We start from the raw sequence: 21910 nt of genomic DNA on the forward strand, positions 1-21910 counted from the left end.
TGTCCACTTGAGCATGTTAAAAATCTACAAGGGGACAGTTACTGTATACAGAGGAAATAGTGGTGGTGGTGGTGGGATGCTAGAAATATTCGGCCCGTCTGCAGGACAGGTGTGTGTGACAACCAGTCAGTGAGCAGCCGATAATATACTCTTCGTTTCCTCAAGACTGAACGACCGGGCAATCATCTGTAAAGGGCTTAAAACTACAACATTTTGGTATGATTGTGTTGAATGTCTGTTCTAGTTGGGTGTTGTATGTATTTCTTTCTAAATTTTATAAAAGTACAAATTTTAAAAATATTAAATCAGCATAAATGGCAATCAATTCAGAGTGTCATTTAATAGGTGAAACTAAACTATGCAACACATAACGGTGTCTAAATACCACCATACTTTAAAGTGTTCATGCTTTATGAATGAAGAGAGGAGCTGCATAAAGTTAATACAGTTCTTATATCTTTAATGTAAACAGCAGTTTTGAGGGGTTTTGAAAAATCCTAAAGAAAGAAAACAAAACAATTGAAGGCATTAAATAGGAGAGGGGAAAAATATATAAATCATACTAGAAATAACAACCGTGATCTGTTTTTAACTTAAAAAAATACATAAACTCTCAATTTTGTGGCCATATAGTCCTGAACACACAATGAAAAGTCAACTTCCCTTGGTCAAATACTAACTTATACTGTTGTAATACCGACTACCTGGCAGTTTCACAATTTAAAAAAATCACTAAATTATGACCATCTTACAAATGATAAACACACAAAAGAAAAGCTCAAATATTGCTTAGGAATGTCGAGTACAGCAGTCTTTACAACAAGAGAGTGTCGAATGAGGGGGGAGACGAGTGTGTGTCTGAACACGTGTTTCACAACGGTGGTGTTTTACAGTTTGTTTTTTGTTTAATGGCGAGGCCACTGTGTAGGTGCGCACAATAAGCGATAAGCAATAAGCAGCAGTGGGGTAACAACATTGATATTCAAAAGAGAGGCTTTTTTTTTCTGCGGTACATTGCCTGGATTTTGAGGATGGACTTATTCTAACAGTCTTCAGTTTTTTACGTGAAGCAGGACATAGTTTTAAGAAATATTCGTCTTAAAATGCATTTCAGCCTATCGGGAAACATTTAGCTGCCACAGATACTGTAAGGGGGAATGTGACAGGAAATACTACTGGGAAGTTGACCAAAAAAAACAAACAAATGCCCTCATCCCTCTCTTCTCCTGAACTACACAACATCCTGATCTCTGCATCCATCACCCCTCCCCACAAGAGCCCTGAGAAAAAGAAATAATGAAATAAAAAATAAAGGACAACAAGGAAGCTGGATCAAATGGTATTTCTAAGCATTTGTCTACAACAATCCTGAAGCAAAATGACAGCGAGCGCCTCCGCTGAGAAGAAGAAGAAGAAGAAGAAGCGAATGTTTTGAAACATCAGACACAGGAGGCGAGCGAGGAAGAAGACGTAGGACGACTAACGACAGGCCAAACACACTCTTCCTGGTTTCTCTTCTCCATGGCAACCTGATGACTCGGCATCGACCCCAAGTCCCTCAAGTGCAGCGTTTCATGTTAATACGCACCATTATCTCTCTTAATAAAGGTCAAGCCAGAAGCAAGAGGAGAATAGTTCAGTAAATCCTTTTTCTTTCAATCACAGTTCATTTTTTTTTATATTATATGTTTTTTATTTATTTATGTTCCAGTTTATAAGAAAAGGGGGTTGGTCCAGTGAATACAGTAGGTGCGGGGTTTGTTTGGGTTGGGCTTTTGGGGTTGTACGTCTAATTACAGTCGTAAACAAAGTCATAGTTGCTAGGTTCTTTGGGAATCGGGGGCGGGGCCTCTGGAATCTGGATGTTCTCTAGATCCAAGAGGCGGAGCTTCATCTCCATGGAGAGCAGGGTGTCCATGTCGGATTTGGTGTAGTCGCTGGTCATCTCCTTACCCAGGAGGGCGTTTAGACCGTCGGTCCACACGCAGTACTGTGGAGAGACGGAGGAAAGATTTAAAATTAAAACCAGTCAGAGCTGGCAGAAAGAAGCAAAACACACAAACTCAAAACTAAAGTCTACAATTGGGCATAGCGTGACTCCAAACTCAAAAACTGACAGCGTACAGACCTGCACTAGAGACACGCAGGCATAAAAGAATCTAACTGCAAAGGGAGGAAAGTTTGTGTACTCTTGTGACTCAGGAGAAATAGAGCAGGGACACTCTCTTCTCTCTTGTCCTAAATACAAACTTCTATGTTAAAAAAAAAAAAGTTCAAAAACAGTTTCTGGATTCAAGCACAGAGATAATGATGTGAATTATTCTCAGTTAAAGTCTTCAAGCGATGAAAAACGTTCGTTCTTGTATTTGACGAACTCCAGAGATTATAGATATTAGTTATTTATAAGCAGAACTGTTCTTAAGTATTTTGGAACGAGCCGAAGTTAAGTCGAGTTAAGTGGGACAAGTCGATGTAAAGTTTCGGAGAAAGTTCACCCCTGAGCTCACTGTGCTTGTGTGATATGAACACGGTGAATGCTTCGTCTACATCATTTATAGCACAGGAGCCCAATATTCCAAAACCACAGAGAAAGAAAACATTTGATATTTCTTTCTTGATTTTTAAGAAAATCTACGATTTCACAAAGTATACTGAGATATAGGATTATGAAGACAAACTGATTTTATCCATATTTCCACAGTCTTAAGTCTCTAAAGACACCAAGCTTTTTAAATGCATGGTGTATATGCATAGTACATACAGAAGAACCTTTCTCTTTGTGGTCCGCACATTTTCATTCCGTCTGACAAGATCAACCACCGCAGGCTCGGCTACTGTTGGCTTACCTCATGCTTGTCAGGAGCAATAAAGTTTAAGTACTCGTCCGACTCATAGAGGACAGAGAAGGCCAGCTCCAACACCTCCTGGAGAGAAGAAAGGGTGAAAAGCAGAGAGGGAGGAGGAGGAGGAGGAGGAGGAGACAATGGTGCAAAGGCAGAGCAGTAGTTGCAGACAGTAACAGAGTGGAGGTGGTGGGAAGGTAAAAGAAAAAAATAAAGGGTGCGATTAGAAAAAAGAAATAACAGGTGAAACATACACGACAATGCTGCCACACTAGTGCGATCCTCTTCTCCTCCTCGCATCTCATCACCATCTGTTACTGTACATCTGATGCAAATCCACTCAACAGGCAGCAGCGACATATCAGATGCTGTCTGGAGGGTGGACGGCCGGGATATGATGTGACATGATATAATTTCAGGTATATTGCCTCAAAATTCACTGTGGCCCGTTGTAATTGGACGCAGTACGAGGACAGATCAGGGACACCGCCAGGTTTGTACACAAAAAAAAGCAATTCATTAAATGTGTGTTTGCAATCTGCGTGAAATTGGCGTCTGGTTTACAAAAAGCAGCAGGTAATTACACAGTCAGAGACTGGGACTGCAGCCTAGGTGCTTTTTGTGAGGGAGAGCTTAAAAAAACACACACTTCAGTGGTGAGATTCGTCTCAGATCAGAAGACACGGAGAAGAAAATACTGTACGCAGTGATCCCGAAACAAACGTACTGAGCTTTGTGAGGCGACTTTAAAATCCCCGTGAAATAAGATTCAATGTTCAAGTGTTTTATGTGTCGTGTCAAGCCCAACAATAGCAATAAAAACAGGTTTTGTTGGAATGCTTAAGTGTTTTTTTTTTTACAAGTGTTTGTAACTTCTTGGAAAATGATTTAAAAATGCTCATGACTCATCCTGCACTAGTGGGCGTATACAAATTTTGCCTGAGGAGGTGGGCTACGCAGCTCTGTAAATATTTATGAATGAATAAATAAATAAATACACAAACAGCACTCTGCTAGCCAGTTCAGGGGAGGGCTAATGCTAGTAAGCTAACAAGCTCAAGATCAAACACACTGATGTGAAGCACATATACCATATTTGCCATCTTAGTTAAGCATGTTAGCTACTACAATGGTAAGTAAATTCAGCTAAAATGTAACAAAGACTGGAATAATTTAAGTTAATTATTTAAGTGTTTATATTTATTGGCAGTCAGTGAAAGTAGTTGTGGTGAATAGTCTGACATCCACAGAGCCAAAAACTAACAAGGTGCTCAATATATTATAGATAATACAGCTGCACCAGATGACTACAATGGCACTTTTGTAAATGAAACTCGTGAATGAATGAATCCCCACAGTGCATTAACAATTCTGTTAGATTCTCAAGTTTATGACCTCGAAGACAATTCTGCTCTTTATTCTGTATAATAAAACAGATTCAGTATGGTGCTCATCCGATAGTACACTTTTTTTTTTTTTTTTTAATGGACTAATTAAGTGCAGCTCCCCTTCCGTGGTGCTGTGCCTGCCGTTGTTGCAATTTATACGAAACACTGGTTAATTTAATTTTCTCTCTCCCTCAGAGGCCTTATTTTAATATGGCCGCACCAAATCTGCACCTGCTTTTTTAGATGCTCGGGATTTTCCACGCGAGTCAGACAGGTCGCAACTTAAATGTCCAAGAACATGCAATTAACCACACTTATCATAATCATCCAGTCATTTGAGTGGACCCTGTCTGACATGCCTGTGCATAAAGCTAAAAGGCTCGCATCCGAAATGAGATGCAAAATGCGGCACGGCACGGATGACAGGCAAACTGCTCTTCCAGGTCGGCGCACCTGTTTTCTAAATAACACGTTTTGAGGCACAGAAGGTATCCGAAACGAGGGGAATATATCATACTTAGGTGAGATATATGGAATAAGACGAAAAAATATATAATGAAAGTGATCAAGAGCTGCTTGTTGTGCACATATTTGGAAGAATTCGTGAGACAATCTTACACTGCGACTTTTCTACTCTCCCACCTGTCTCGGTGTCCCACAAATGCTCTAAAGTCTGCAGAGGTGACTTTGGTTGGCCTTGTAACAGTGAGTAATGAAATGTGCTTATGTTCTCATTCACGGGGCTGGGACATGCCTCCTAGACAGCGCACAGACCCCCCTCAGGTCATTCGCCCAGACCTGCGCTTATCGACAAGGTAATAAAGGAGACAAAGCAGGGAGGAGGCGCGCTCCTTTATCTTCAAGGCTATTTATCCAAGATCCAATATATCACAGTCCCGTGGGTGGGGGCCGAAGGTTTGCAGAGGAAAAGTACGGGAGAGGAAGGCCCGATGTGTACACAGATGCTGACAAGATGGCTCTTTCATTCCAGTTAAGGCAGCGCAGAGGGCATGCCCATGTGTCACTATCATAGCTAAACAGCAAGTAAAGATGTCGGCATGGTTTTGGCGGCTCTTGTATGATTTTTGCCTGCAACTAAAGGACGATAATTTATTTCCACGCAACGCCGCTGATGGATACATCTCACTATGTGCGGAGCACTGAGACGCAAGTTATTGTGTTATTTCCCAAAGCAAAATTATGTAACGGGCATCACGTTATGCAACTCTCGCGCACACGGAAACGCGTTTTTCTCTCGCCTGGATACACACCCACCCGTCCACACGCACACATACACACCTTGTTTTGCTTCAGGGCTCCCTTCTCCTTCATGTGAGGACAGTCTTTGCCGGTGATAACAGCTTTGATATCAGCCACAGGCACTGCAGAGAGGACAGGAGTGAGTACACAACAACAACAACAACAACAGCATCGCTCTAACAACTGTGTCATCCCAGATGCCCGTCTGGTTTATCTGAGTAATTAATACTGAAAATTCGAACCAGATCTGTCACTGCACAACATCGACAAGTAAAACTGATGTTAACACTGACTATTAGCAGCAAACACTGTCTGTGGCTATTGCTCGTCACTGCCAATTGAGTATTTTGTTGCTATGCATGCATTCATACAGAGAAAAGACTATTAGTAATTTCACTTGACACTTACGTTTGTCCTGTAAAGAGTCATGGGGCACCTCGCCCTGAGGGCTCTCCTCCAGATCTCCATAGTGCAGGACTTTATGATTCGGAGACAGACGGCAATACCAAAACTTGTCTGCAAGAAACAGTGAGAAGAAAAGAGGACAGCAGGGCGTAAGAGACAGATTTAGAGGAGTTATGAAATAAGCAGCGGCTGGCAAAAGACATCATATGGGTATGGATTTGCATGAGTCATCAAGAGGAGAGAGAATTAGCATGGCAAAAAAAAAAAACACAAATCCGCCTTGAGGAAAATCCACAGATGGGCCACGATTCCCTCCAAGAGGGAGAGATCTTGGTGGGCAACAAAACAGACAGTGGGCCATCATCATTTTAAAAATGATTCAACAGTAATGTACACACTCAAGATTGCGTCAAGATCACACAAGGATGCAAGTGTTTTTTCCCTCATAAAAACGGTAAAAGAAAAAGTGAAACCTTAAATGATTAATAAAAAAGTTTTTTGTTCTTTCAAATAGGAAAATAATTCCAGGTCAAGGTTCTTAGTAGGGGCGGCGCGAGATTCAAAATGCTTCCTCTGCCTAGAGGACGCAGGACAATGTACTGGGAAAAAAAAGGCTGGCAGGTATTTTGTGTTACAACGTGTTTTAATTTGGATAATTAAAAAACAAATTGCTTGGCTTTGAAAAAGTATACTGAAATTCAGATGGGAACACCTGCTTATAACTGAAGGCACCACGGGTAAAATTTTAACTGTTTAGATTTTTAGCAGCTGGAGCCGATGCTTTTTGAACTTGGCATAAATAGAATAAAGCAGTCACTGGTTGTTCGGGGTGTTTTATACACAAAATAGATAGACTTTTATTGACTTCAAAAAGGGAAGAAGTTAGCTGTATTTTAGTACCATCACTTGCATAACCATTTTTAATATATCTCTACCATATATTCAAAACTCAAAGTCTTTGTTTTAATACTTAACTATTTAAAAACTTTTATTGTCACTATTTGGTTTTATTCCGTTGTCTTCAGTGGCTGCAGCTGCCATAACTGGGACAGCCTGCATCACTACAGAGAACTGGTGGGCGTTTGCGTGACATCAGAGAGCGCACTAGTCTCAATTTGCAGTTTGGACATTTTCACATCATTCAAAAACTTGTATGAATCGTAAAAACTCAGCATATTGCCAGGCCTTACTATAAGTGGTCCTGTTGGGTTTGTTTCTCTCGTGGCTGATTTGGATATAAATGATGATATATATATGAGTAATCCTCAAGCAACGGAGGCCCGTAACTACCAGTTGTCTCCATGATCCACCTCTGCAGCCAGCCCGGTGTTCTTCAGCAGTTTCCTGCCAAGTTGGGCACCGAGCTGAGCTGCCAGCGATCGGGAAGCTCTGGCTGGCGTGTGCACAGTCCAACTCTTAATTGCTGAAAATAGACAGTTGGTCGTGCCAAGCTGGTGCAGAGCGGCACCGGTTCATGTCGAGCAGAGAGAGATCTGTGTGGTGGCTGCGAGTAGACGGGACCCCATCAACTGTTCGGCTTAACAGATAGGGCGACTGATTTGGATGTGCATGTGTGTCTGTATAGAGAGCATATGTTCTTCCTTTTGCTTGGAGATGCTCCCTTTCATCTTTTACATTTCATTCTTACTTGAACTATAATTGATTCAGCACCCAGACAGTTGGTGGATAATAAAAATAAATAGAACCAGGCTGAACTTCCGGCTTTACTTTTGCACTAGTGCAGCGTTAAATACACCTCGCTGAACCCCAAGTGATGTTACCTGCAATATCCTGCACTTAAAAGACCGTACAAGTACTGAGCTTTTAGAAAGAAGCACCCCTTGTAATGGGCAGCGTGGAGAGCAGAGAAAAGATTCATCTGCGCTGAAGTCAGCTAAATTAATATTTGATGTAGGTACTTGAGTCCCTGCAGGCTGGGCGACTTTGAAATAGTCATACAAGATGCGGTGGGAGCGGCGGGACAGGGAGAGAGTGAAGACGGGAGCATATATTATATATGCGAAAAAGACAGACCAAAGAGACACAACATTAGGCAGATAGTTAACAAATGGGACTAATGAGGATTGGGAATATTTGTTGAAGCAATGCACAAAAGAGATCATCTGAACACCAAGAGTGTATTAAACTTAATCCTCTTGTTTTTCCCACGTGTGCAATAAAAAGTGCTCCTCACATTTTAATGCATGCATATATTTTAAGAAACAGTATGAGAACCGAGGCACTGAGATGAGAGGGGGGGGGATTGATGTACAGGTGGTGAGTAAGGGGAATAGATGAAGGAAGAAGGATATGAAGTAGAAATTCACACAGGCACAATGAGAAAAATACAAAGGAAGCACAAAATAAAAACAAAGTGAAAAGAGTGCCAGATAAGAAAGAGGCTGCAGAAGCACTGGGGAGAAACAGCATCTTCTCAGAGGAAAAGACAGCCACAGCTAGCCTGTAGCAGCCAGATGGCTTGGCTACAGTTAGCGTGCTGTTGCAGCAGATTAAAGCCCATATAACCCTACAGGCTAGTGCGCTACATTAAATACAGCAGGGCTCGTGCATTGCTCGACACACTGTGTGCGTGTTAAGCGCTCCTGAATGGTTCTGTATAGCATGCATGAGGCTACATGTGTGTTCCTTCGACACGCTTTGTAGCATCTCCTAAGTCATAACCATGACATGGTAATATGAGGCCATTCATAGCACAGCGTTGCACAAAACACAGACAAGCATAAATGAGAGTACCGCAAGCAACGATCAGACACTTAATCTGGCTCAAGGTTTACACTTGAACATCTATCCTGCAGAGTCATTTCAACTCAAAACCCTTTTCTTTCTACCCCGCTTCTGTGTTTCTTTTTAACTTCTTTGCTACTGTAATCCAGCGCTGACAACATCTGGATGACAGCTGCCAAGGCCAATCAGGTTTTAAAATGTCAGAACACATCGGTGCAAGGAGAACACACCATCAGGATTTACGCAGCTTGATTTGATTTATTGAAAAGTACAGGTCCTGCAGGGCAGCAGATGACAGTAGCGCAGTAAGAGCAAACCGATGCACAACCTGAGTCTTTTTCTTTTTTCTTTCTTGTGCATTTGTACGTGTGGACTGATGCAAATATGAATGAGAGGGGTGATGGAAAGTACAAGAGGGGAGGACAGAAGAGTGAAGGGATCAGGTCTCAAGCTGATTAAATCCTCTGTGACCGAGGAACAGTATATTATACAGGCTAAATGCTGCTACTCCCCCTTTCCATCTTTGATTCCCTGCACGGTTTCTCCGTCGTGGAATATGATATTAGGTGGAATGGTTCAAACAGCTCCTGTCTGAGGGTGGCAGCAGGATTTTAAATTTCCATTCCTTTTCCTCTCTTCTCTGCACCGTGAATATACAAACTAGGTTAAGATAAAACAATGCACTGTATGTGTGATGTTTTCTTGCCGTTTCTACCAGTCCAATTTTAAAATTGATATCCAGAAATAACATCTAGTTTATGTCATCTTTCAGTAGTTAATATACTGCTTTGTCATTTTCACCACACCCTCCACGCACCAGAGCCTGAGCCGCCTGTTCTCCCCTCGTTCTGTCTTTTCTCAAAACTTTCTCTAAAATTTATCTCGACAGGTGCATGAAGAATGTGTGTTCATAGCGCTCTTGGCTTTCTTTGTATTTTTTTTCTTGAATGCCGTGTATCTGCGTATGCATTTTGGAAAAGGGAAGGGAAGCCAGAGTGTGTGCACCTCAAGACAGGCAGACAGACGTGCGTGGCATTTCTGAATGCAATAGGAGAACCAGCATGTCGCTGTTTGCATCTGCCTCAGAGAGCCACGAAACTCTGAGCGAGTGATCACCACAGAGGATCTGCGGCAGTCCGGAGCTCCACAGATCCCCTGATAAAGTATCTCCCGTGGGATTTTCATTAAAAAAAAACAAGAAATGGAATAAGACGATGATGACAAAGAACAAACAGAGGGAGGAAACAAGTTCTTGTGGACAGAGCAGAGGGAGATGTGTGTGTTTCAATTTCTATGTGGCTGTGATGTGTGGATGAAGGCAACGCAAAGTCAGGTTTCTGTGTGTACATACAGTATGTATGTGTGTGTGTGTGTGTGTGTGTGTGTGTGTTAACACTGTGTGAGTCTCACCTTGCCTCCTGCGACTGCTGATTTTCCTGAAGCAGGTTCCTTCACACAACCTGTTGAGCCTCTGCTGTTTGATCAGCTCCATGATCTCTGGCTGGATCTTTTCCCTCAGCTCCCTGCAGAACAAAAAACACATTATAGAGAGTTAACTAAATTCTGTTAACCACACCCAGCCAGTGTGAAAAGCCACTGGCATCAGGATATTATAAGATAGAAAAAAAGTAATTCTTTTATGTTCACCCAGGTTATCTAACAGCGTTACACAGATATATTTCCCCACATGTACGCTAAGAAACATGTCATCTGGCTAGGATGATCAGCTGCTTCAGCTTCTGCTCGAGTTGCTGTCATTTATTCATGCTCCTTCATGTATGTGTGTCTGTGTTGCATACGAATGCCAAGCGCACAGCACTAGTCAACATGAATTATGTATACTATCTGCCTGAGCAGTGCTGCTCCCCATCGCCATTATAGACTTTTTCTCATCCAATTTCCCCCTTATTCTTATTCTATTCTGGAAGTACCATTGAGTGTAACAGAACTGGAGGTCTTCCAGATGTATAAAGTCTAGGGATATTTAACATTTTCTTGTTTTTCCCCCGAAGCTGGATTTCCGGATCGCATTTTTGTCCTCCTTTCTCTTCTTCATCTCCTTCAGGCGCACCCCCACTCTCGTCTCCCTGCCCGCCTGCCCGCCCTCGCCTACGCGTTTGCCTCATTGGCGATTCCAGTCATTACGCTGATCTGCGGTCAGACATTCACTCTGACATCTCGAAAGAAACAGCTAGTGGGGAAAGGTGTGGCTCGCTGTGAGAAGGATGGACGATGATGGCTCGGCTTTGCCACTTCGCGCACCATTCCTCTGCCTGAGCTAGACGCAGCTGAGAGTGTGCTTATGTCTGAAAATTTTAGATGAGTTTGCTACTTTGCCTTCTTAGGAAGTAGCTTCTATTTGAATAGATGCTTTCAGGCAAATGCATAAAATCCCAGGCAATTAAAGGACTCACTCAGGTTGGCGTCAGGTGTTTAAATGATGGAAAAAGTCAGGCGTAAGCCTTGTGGGAACTGAAATATTGCCAGGGAAAGGTGAAAAACTAATCAATAATGAATCTCAAAAAAAAAAAAAAAAGAAGCAATTTTTCATCTTAATTTTCTGAGGGGGTGCTTTAAAATTAAACAGTGTATTAGCATTTTCACAAAAGTGTACATTCAGCAGTTCTGAATTGATCCACACAATGAATTCTTTAGTTTAGTTTTTTTTTGGGTGAAAACTTAAAACAAGACGAATCCAAATTCAGCCAACAGGAGTCAAAATAAACGTTCAACTCAAGACGGAGAGCTTTGATCTGAAGCCGTAAAAGTTTTCTTCGTCTTCTTTTGAACGCTTAAGTCATTCTCTGCTTTAACAGAAGGCAGAAAAATTGTAAGTAATGCAGGTCTTCTTTAAAATTTGCGGTTTGACAGGATCAGCTCATTATCTTAACAAGTCATGATAGTACTGTATTGATAAGTGGAAAATTGCGAGCTCAGTAGTCTCACATTGTTGAAGAAAGACTCGTCAGCTGGTAACGTCCCAGACTTTTCAGTGCAATGGGATACAGCCTCAGACTGGGTGCTACAACTTTCTCAGTTACTATAAAACCACAGCTGTTGAAATCCATTGTAACATTATCTGTAAACCAATTAAAGCATTAATGTGATATATCCAACTCAAAAATGTGCCTTTACACTATCAACACTAGTGTTTTCTTTTAATAACCTCCGTGATTATGGTCCATTTTCTGCAACTTCCTTCACTTTCAATCTCCATTCTCCTCCAGGATTAATTGTCTGCTAAAGTTTGGTTTCTACCCTTCCAATATCTATTCAATAAGCCCTTGGCTCAACATTGATTACTGTTCAAAGGGACGCTCTCTCTCTTTGAAACGATTTTTCAATAGTGCTACCTACTCCATTAAATCGGGGCAGGACAAAACAGCGTTCTCCATTACAGGACCCGCATCCATGACCATTCGATGAATGATCTATTACGGACGAGCTCTTTATGCGTAATGAGCTGGAGGGTCATTAATGGAGTATTCACTGGGAATGCCATTTGCAGACTGATGCAAATCTTTGAATCTGATGAATATTTTCAATCACCACAGGAAAGCACAGGTGCAGCTCGCTTCAGGCCAGTTGCTAACATTTGGTTCACAAATGCAGAAGAAAAACAGGAAGCAATTACAGGCGTATTAATCCCCACAGCTTTTTGTAGATGCAAATTATGCCCTCATTTGGAATGTAATACCTGATCAGGTGGAGTTATTAAAATCCCTCAATGGAAAATGTCTAACTTTTCATTATTCTCAGGGCGTTTTTTTGTCAGATCTACTGTATACTTGAGTAAAAAGTTTATGGATACTACTCATATTAAGTTCAGCATTTGGTTGCAGTCTTGACTTCTCAGCAAGCCTTCGACAAATACGTGCAATTGCGTTTTTGGCTTTTACGCCGTGGCAACATCTTGACTGTATCAACTCACAAGATGGGCCGGGACTGGAAGTCTTCCTGATTCATCCTCTCGGACTGGCGTATCTTCAGGATCTCTGTGTAGCTCAGGTTCTGCAGGCGACTCTTGAACTGGTCCAGGGAATTAGGCTTGAGAGTGAGCGCTCGCATGATCTGCTCCCTCACCACCTGCATTACCTGTGTGACAGAGCAGAGAGGCGGGAGGAGAGAAAGGTGAGATCGTCACTGGCACACGCGCACAGGAAGTCCAAAACTAACACCGCTGCCTATTTTTGGGGGTCAGAGGAGGCTGAGAAATGTCTGTTCTGTTCCTAATTGGATTATTAATGTCATTGTTTTCTCTCGGAACTGGAGCCAGTCTAAAAGAGAAACTGCCGAGCAGTTCAATACTGACTACTCTAGTGTAAGTCTCTGTACCATGCCGTAGGGAAATGCATGGGAGAACTTACCTATAATATGTCCTCAGCTAATAGCCTAACATTAATCTGGCTGTGGCTGCAGAAGCATGACACATGAGCGGTGTTCCAAGTCATCAATCCCACTGAAAGGGTCTTCAACAGAGCTAACAATACAAAAGAAAGCAATCAACAACTTGAACTGAAGAATTGAAACTCGCTGAAATGGGTGGTGATGGAAAAGAACCCCCACGTTTAAGCGTCTTTATGACAGAACTACGACGATTTTCCTACACAGTTAATAAAGCGCAGATTTCTTCTAAAGTATAAAATCCCTTCATCCTTCTGCTTAGACACTCAAACCTCCAGAAAATTAGTCCTAAGCTGAAATACTCCGTGACAGCTGCTTCCATTTAGCTTTTCACTCTTGACAAGAGATTTGCATTCTGCATAGTTAGAATTTGAACGCTAATATATCCCAAAGATATATTCTTTATTTGAGGAGGTATTCAGCCGGCACACAGGGGGCTTGTCTGAGAGCAAACATAATTCCTAACGTGTTGATTTTTTTTTTCTTTTTTCCAAACAGAACATCACCTCGAAACAGAGAGTAGCGTTGCAGAGCCTAGGTTGAAGTGGGACCGTAAATCCTACCGAGGCACCGTGTGTAATATTTGGCTGGAAAAATACGCTTTTTTTCTGGCAGCGCAGATGATGAGATGATACAAGTGACAAGCAGCCATGATTATGGATCAACCTTGTTAGCGGCTGCCTCTGGGCCTGCAGATGTTGATTCACTGGATCAAATCACACTGAGGTGACAAGAAGAAATAGACCATCTTCCCTTCTGTTCTCTTTGAATTATCTCTATTGTATTTTCAATGTTTGATAAAATGCTTGAGGACACACATGTATTTCCAGCCTTTGCCAACACTTCCACTCTATTTTAATGAAACAATGGGACGTTAGGATGATGTTTTTGGAGCACGGATCTCCTTTTAGACTCACCAAAAATAGCAGAGGCGTTTTTGGACTTTATTTATAATTGTTTTATAAATGTTCTCCTGCTCTGTTCATCTGGGCTCCTCAGCCTCAACAACCACGCCAAAACCCGGCCAAGATCCCAAACAAAGTCTTATGTAATATCGTTCTTGCTGCTGGTTTCTGCTGCAAGGCGATTACTCATCAACTCGATAACCTCTGGACTCACACTAGTCAGACTAAGCCAGGGGTGAGAGCATTAAAAATAGAAGATTTGAGTTTCTGAAAATGAAACATGCAGGGCATAAATCTGCAGCAACAAAAAAACAGAAAACCTCAAGATGCATTAAGAAGCGGAGCGGGCTCAACGTTGCCTTTCGGGAAATTGTTGCTGCACAGCGGCGGTGCCAGAAAACGGGAATTAGCTTTAGATCTGATAGGGTGTGGTGGTAATATGCTGGTATTAAGATTCCTCCACAAAAAAAAAAAAAAAAGAATAGACAACTCAATATGGGATTAGGTGACGGAATGCAAATATGTTTGGGGGCGCTAATCCCAGTTTATTTCTTATTTAACGGGCGAAAAACATGTGAAACAAGGTGAAAAATAAACAGCGTCGGGCGGTCATTAAATCAGCCGAGCAGTGCTATGAAAAATTTGAAAATGTGTCCATCGGGCACAAGAGTCATTAGATTCCTTAGTCGGCATATGTTAAGAACAACTTGCCCTTGAGTTTTTGATGTGTTACACTTGTAGTATGATTTATTTACAAAGCCCAGACGCACACCCACATCAGCGCACATGTGGCCTTCTCCAGTGTGATCCGAATGTGAGTGGCACTGAACTTGACGCAAAGCAGAGTTGACTCAGCCCGTCCTCATAATTCCCTTTGACAGAATCAGATCGGGATCTTGGATGTTTGAAAGGAAGCTCTGTACTGGGCTTAGAGAAACATTGTGTGTGTGAAGTATTAACCTCATTATCTGATTTTTATAAATTATTCTGACAGCAGTGGCTCTTTAAAAGCGGCACTAAAGGCACTTTTAATCACTTCCCTCTTTGGCCAGAACTTTACAGTATGGTACAGGGAGGACCCCAGGGGCTGTGGCACAGAAATCACGCACAATTATAAAAGTATCATGACGAGGACAACTTTAGTCTGCTCCTTTGTTCCTATTCAGCACAGTAACCAAAAATGTCCATCCACTACAGTTGACGCTTTCACTCCTCACTGTCCACAAGCATACCCCTCCAAAAAGACAGCTAACAACACATTTAAGCCAACTCTTAATGTTGGGCTTCGTCTCCTTTTTCTTGCCCCATCTGTAATTCCCTGCAATATACAAACCATGTTTTTACGGGGAGAAAACAGGTGTCCAGCAAACAGCAGATTTACAACCCTGGGGTACTGAGCTTCAGCCCGTCACCTCAGCCTCCTCCTCCTCCTGTTCGAGCTGAAAAATGCGCAGCCAAATGGACGAAGCCACAGCTTGCAATCATGCAACGAGAGATTCATCACTCCCGTCCTGTGGTTTTAATCACAACTTCATGAAGTTGCCCGTCATAAATTTTGCGCGCACATACACGCGCCTGTAATACTGATAATTAGGTCTAAAATTAATTTATTTTCTCATTAAGATTACAAATGGTGTGTCAGCGCGCCTAGAAGGAACATTACCCCATTAAGAAGCTATTTAAAAAATAAAGGAAATCGCAGAATACAACAAAGACTGAGATTTGATTACATTTCACTGGGATTTGGAGTACACTGAAAAGTGCAGACTGTAAACAAAAACAAACCCTCAAATCACTCCTTGAAATCATAAAAACAGCAGGAAACTTCCACTTTCTTCTTCTTTCTTTTTCTTTTTTTAAATAGGCAGATCTCGTTGTCAGCTGCAGTTTGCTTTCTAATCTAATCCCGATCTCCAGAGACAAACCAGCTCTGGTGTTTCAGCGCAGCCGTCTCTGGGGAATGTTCATTAATATGCCTTGTTTGCAGTCATGTCTCCGGCAGGAAAACAATTCTGTTGGCCCATGTGGCTGCTCTCATGCTAATTAACACCGCGAATATTCATCACATTTAATATGAACACATGGTTCTTTCACAACAGGGCGGCTGGGCGGGGGGGGGGCACCATGAATATTTTATCTTCATCCTTTCTGTTATGCGCTGATTGCTCAGAGAGCACCTTGGCAGAGGTGACATGACGTCAGCCCCGGAACAAACTTTGCAGGCTAAACTCAGGATACATTTGGGTTCTTCTTTCTATTTAGTCGGACGTGTTGATCCAGGGTTTATAGGTCCCAGCTCGCTCATCTTTCTTTCCGTCTTTCTTTCCATCAACCCTCACACTCCCTAATCTCTTCGAGACAACAGGCAATCATTCTTTCGGACTGAAATTAGACGGCAGAGCAAGAGTCAGCAAAAGTAATTAAACGCCATCCGAAGAGCCATCAGGTACATGTAATGACAAACCGGCTAGTGACTCGTCTACCACTTTCCTTCAGCCTCTCCTCAAACGGGACACTCGGGCAGCTCCTCTCCCCTGGAGTTGCCCTGCCATCCATCATCGACGAGGCATCAGCCGTAACAAATTACCGTCCCCTCCTCGCTGACCAATCAACTGTTGCCGCCGCTCCATTTACCTAAGAGGACGGTAATGACATCATTTACCAGCTGTCAGTCAAATGCTCAGCCGCCACTCAAGCCTGGTCCTGAACCGAAGACACTTTGGGCGGGCGAAAAAAAACAAGCCAGTAATCACAGAATAATGACCTCGCTGATAACTCCCTGAAAGCAATCAAAGTGTCCCTCTCACATGGTGATAATGGGACTGAAGTAGACAAAACATGCATAAATATACGCAAGCATGTGTGTGCAAAAATTACACATGTCCACTTCAGTCAGGTTCTTTTTTAATAAGCACCAGAACAGATCAACAGGGAAGCCGTTCCCCTGTTGTCAAAATGCTTATTACGTTTCCACTTCCTGCCACCATGTCCCATGTTCACTTAATAATTACATCCTTCAGAGTTGACCATAATTAAAAATAAAACGGAGCCACACTGATGGACATGAAAGGAAGCATGTCTCTTAGAGGGGAGGACGGCACAGTTAGTGGGTTTTAAAAGCTGACAGGGATGAAATCATGACAACAGTTGACACCAGAGATTTCTGCCTGAAATACAATTGACAAACTACTGTTGAACTATGATATATTTCAATATAAAAAGAAAAACTGTACAAATAAATGGTTATAGTTGTATTGGTGCTACAGCTAAAAGAGCGCGCTAAATTAATAATATGATGAGCCCTGCCTGTGCATGCGGACATTGTTTCCCTCTGGTTTCTGTTTATGAAATGATAGTGACACTAATTCATGCCAACAATGCCAACCATGCCAGCTTTTGCTCTCCCTCACCCCTGCAGTCTGCGCGAGAGGACGTTCGGGGAGGCACAACAAAACACAGATACCCCGTCTGACAGGCAGCGCCGGATTTGCTTTGGTCCCGGCATAGTGTGTTACTTCAAATGCTTCCCACTGGACTGAAATACCTAAAAGCTTGAGCCGAAACAACACTCAGCGCAGCGCTACATGTCAGCTGCTGTCGGTGACGTGGGTGTGATGGTTACAGAGACGAAATATGAAAGGAAGTTCGGATTAGACATCTTTACGGCGTTGACACAGGGGCAAACTTCATCACTGTTTGTTTGGTGAAGCTGGCTCTAGCGAGGACAGAGAAGGTTAAATGTGACAAAAATCAATGCTATCTCTTTGTAATTCTCTCTTGAACATTGGTAAGATGGCTTGGTGGGCCATTTTTGCAGTATGAACTGTCAAGTCGTGGAGCTCTTTAACAGAGAGTGGCAAGCAAGCCACGATGGTTGCACAACAGATTCTGAGATTAGATTTGGTATGCTCAGCTTTTCTTTTTAGGCCCTCCTAAAAACCCTGGCCATGGCTCTATTTTAAGCCCACTGAGAGCAAAAATGCGGAAAGGCGCTACTTTCATCCATTAAAATTTCAATTACGATCCTACCCCCCGCGGCTCTAATGTAAGGAGTCACTATATCTGGATATTTCAGTAAAATAAAATACAGTTGCACGGGGTGAATTTAACTTTAAAGAGCAGTGAAAAGCAGCTCTCGTCTCTCTTAGTGAAAGCCTTAGGGACCTATTTGACAGCATTACTGCACCACAGAGAAGCAAAAAACGTACTGTAGGCATAAAATCTCAATGTACACACCTATACTGCACGTATACTCATTTATTCCTTTTCTTACAGGGATTATACAGTTAGGACAAGCACAGACACATACAACTAGTCAACTAGTAGCCTTTATTAGTCGATTGTCTTATGTTAAATCCCAGCATTTCAATTTACAAACGCACACAAACGACATCTGGACACCTCCCTGCATCAAATCTATTCTTCCTTCCACACGAGTGATGAAGGGTTGACACCGGCTGTTGCTGTTGCCATATTTAGCGGGAGCACTGCATGCCGAGACAAACTGTCAGAGGAGCTCCTTTTTTTTTTTTTTTTTTTTTTTTTTTTCAACGACCGGGCCCCGTGCGAGGTGCAAAGCAGCCCATATGGATGACTGGGGAGGAAAGTTGCCCGGGAAAGCGCCACTTACTGCGCGCCTACCGAAGAAATGCTGTTAAAAGCCAAGCGCCGACCTTGGCTCGTGTACAGCATTGCATTAATGACTTTTTTAATATGACACTGTTGTTGCAGGAAATCTGAACATTTTGCATTAATTGTCCCGGAGGGGTGAGTAAATTGGTCATGATTAAGCATCCATTCAAGGACACAGAAAGCGGGCATTACTTAATTATATGAGATAATGAATCAGGGACAAACACTACACCTGAGAACGCTATGTTACACATCATTCCCGGGTAGACTGACAGAAATGTATGGAAAAGTAAATCACACAACTTCCCCGTGAATAATGCAGACAGCTACCATTTAGGTAAGTTGCAGAGCTTTTACATGAAAAGTGCAAGTTCAGGATTTCACCGATGGAGGCCATTTTTGAGCTGCACGAGCTATAGGAGTGTTTATCTACAGAATGCAATGAGATCTGGGGACTGACAGGAAGTTTATGGTGGCTCGTTTACTAAAGAAAAACAGTGGAAACGTGCATTTCCACTCTGCAGGACCCCATATTTAACAAAGAATAATGTGAGCTTCATGGAAGTTCATTGCATCTTCCAAACTTAGCACATCTGTAAAACTGCTGCCCTTAATTCTGCACAATTCCTTGTGCAGCATGCGTATTCAGTTTAAGGTGTTATTTGCAGACACATCAGAGTTTCCCTCCCATCCTTACATGCATCATCTCACAGACAGAAGAAGTGCTGCAAATCAGTCACTGATCTGAGCAGCAATACATCAAAACAAGATTATTATGTGAAGCTAATGACAAGGCCTTGGGCAGCCATATCCCAGCGTGTATTCACAATAAGTCACTCCCACACACACAAGAGGGTTTGTGCAGACTTTTCATCCGCGAGAGAGTGCACACTGAGGATTGCTGCTGTGCACAAAATAAGACACTTGATAGAAATGCACACAAACGCAGCCCTAAATAAATGAACTGATAGATATGTAACTAGATCAAAAGACAAGAAAACTTGAGTTTACTTGTCTCTTTCCCTGCTGATTTCCAGCGAGCGATTGTAGAGACGAGACGACAGTATCATTATCCTGATATACAACAAAACAAAATGTTAGCTCTACGTCTCCGCTTGTGCAGCTCTGATGGTTTGATGCTAATGACTGATGATCTCTCTGGTCTGATTAGTGAGCTTAGCTTTAGTGTTCTCGATGTGAGTGGGCAAGCGCTGCCTGAGATCAGAGATCTAGCCCTTAGGCACACGCTCATGAAAAACGAATGCACTGATAAAAAAGACAGAGCCGAGCATTCGCACTATACCCCTGCTAAAAACCCATACACAAACCATAAGGAAAGCAGAAACCCACAAACAAACAAACACATAAAACCTTACACACCCCTACGAGAACACAAATACACCAATTTGGTGCTGTGGCGCACGTACAAATACACACTCACGCACTGTCCGAGTGTGCTTACACGTGTGCAAAAACAATAAAGCAAACCTTGTTAAGGGAGTGGGAGGTGAGGCAGCCAGGCGGAAAGATATAAATAGCCTGTCTGAATTCAACAATAGAGATGGGGGGGTGGCCGCACAGGGGGGGCTGGTAGGGGTTTGAAAAAAAGGGAATGAGGAGGAGAAAAAGAAGGAGCACAAAAGAGAGAGGTAGACAAAAAAGACATGTAAAGACACTGAAGGAGAACAAACATCTAGGTGGTTGGTGAGCTATTTAAAGCGAGCATGAAATAAGTAAACAGCAGGTCTCATCGCGGGAGAGGGGTGGGGGAGGTGCGGGTTTATGGCGTCCCGAATGATCCACTGTTTCATGCAAAGCAGGACAGCAGCAGCCACCGTTTGTCGGCATATGGCAGCGCATGCGGCGCTTTTACCAAATACCCCAAGCTGCTTCCTGGAATCCAAACATGGCACCTACCCAAAACCTTTGGCACCTGCGCTCACATTATTATTGTCACATCACTTCTGACTCAACGCGCAGCCACCCATTTCATTAATCACGTAGGCATGCGTGTTAACCTTCTGGCAAAGTGGGGGGACTGTCCTCTTGCTAAAGAGTCGGGGCCAGAAATCATTTGCGTTGATTTGCATTAAGCCTCATTAAATGATCTGCAGCCTTAAGTAAAACTGAGAATCCAGCTAAACGCCACATCTTGATATTCTTACATAGCAGCTACATAATAGCTGATTTATGGGGGTTCATGAGAGATCCGATCAGCTGCAGCAGCAGCGGAGCTTTTGAGGATTGGCATGTGAATAATCCCACATGGGACCAACCAGTCTTTAACATGGCTGAACAAAGCAGATTATCTGCTCTCCTACATATCACCCCAGGCAGAAACAGAAATGTCAAACAATAAAACAATAAAAAAGGCATTTTCTTTACTTCTGTACTTGGATCATTTAGCTGAGGTGCTACCTTGACCAAGTTCAAGGTCTCTTGCTTAAGGCCACGTTTTTACAGAACACTAACAAACAGAGGCAACTGTGTGTTTTTATGTGACAACTCTTTGCTTTCCATTTAGGGAAAAGCCTCTTTAACAGGACTGGGCTGAATATATTGTCATTCGTACTCTCGATTAAAGACAATGAATGCACATATTTACTGTTTGCTTACACGAGCAGGCTGGTCATTACAAAGCACAGTTCACAGCATGATCCTGGCACTGCGCTAACAAATGGTCTGACACCCTGGTAAAACCACAATAGGTTGTTTTTGCACCTCAGCTTTTGTTTGAATAAAAAACAGCTTCCAGACTAACCACCCTCTGGCTGCAGGTTCATACTAAATCATCAGCAATTTGTTCGGAGTTTTCTCATCTTACTCTTGTTAAATGTGTGGCCCCAAATTTAAAGTTTAACATATCATTAATTTTAATCATTAATGGACCAAACATCCTGGTATAAAAAGAGAAATACAGAAAAACAATCTCTTTGCAATTAACTGATTAACAAAACTGTTCATGGTTAATCCCAGTGGGGTAGGTCACCTGATGACTAAAGCACAGTGTCCAGGTTGAACGGGACAGTATGTCAAAGCAGTGCTGGTGTGTTTCATCCAAAAGAATTGAAATCAGGTGCTGGCAGTATTTCACAGACTCCTGCTCTACAGTCTCGGGCTGACCTCGCTCTAATCCTGTGTCAAACCCCCCTGGCTGAAACACTGGCTGTAGCTCGTCCAAAACTGACAGAGACAGCGTGGAGAAGAGGAGAGCAGTAGTAGTGGCATTGAATTCCTCTGGTGACAAACAGTGGGTGTTGGTGATGTGGAGTAATCCCATTCACAACAACAAAGCCCAACCTCCACCAGACACACACACACACACACA

General features: G+C 42.6%; 1 protein-coding gene across 4 annotated transcripts in view; it reads right to left on the minus strand.

Moving 5' to 3' along the window:
* Positions 1–438: 438 nt before the first annotated feature.
* Positions 439–21910, minus strand: part of elmo1 (engulfment and cell motility 1 (ced-12 homolog, C. elegans)) — a 104490-nt gene continuing 83018 nt past the window's right edge. For all 4 annotated transcript variants that reach the window (XM_084563821.1, XM_084563820.1, XM_084563822.1 and 1 more), the window contains 6 exons: positions 12573–12736; positions 10052–10164; positions 5900–6007; positions 5531–5613; positions 2847–2924; positions 439–1990 (listed from right to left, as the gene is read on the minus strand). In XM_084563821.1, the coding sequence (XP_084419947.1) occupies positions 1790–1990; positions 2847–2924; positions 5531–5613; positions 5900–6007; positions 10052–10164; positions 12573–12736 (747 nt within the window). In that variant the 3' untranslated portion in view covers positions 439–1789. The remainder of the gene's footprint in view (positions 1991–2846; positions 2925–5530; positions 5614–5899; positions 6008–10051; positions 10165–12572; positions 12737–21910) is intronic.

The sequence above is a fragment of the Chelon labrosus genome (genome assembly GCF_963514085.1).
Source record: "Chelon labrosus genome assembly, chromosome: 16".
Classification (NCBI taxonomy): domain Eukaryota; kingdom Metazoa; phylum Chordata; class Actinopteri; order Mugiliformes; family Mugilidae; genus Chelon; species Chelon labrosus.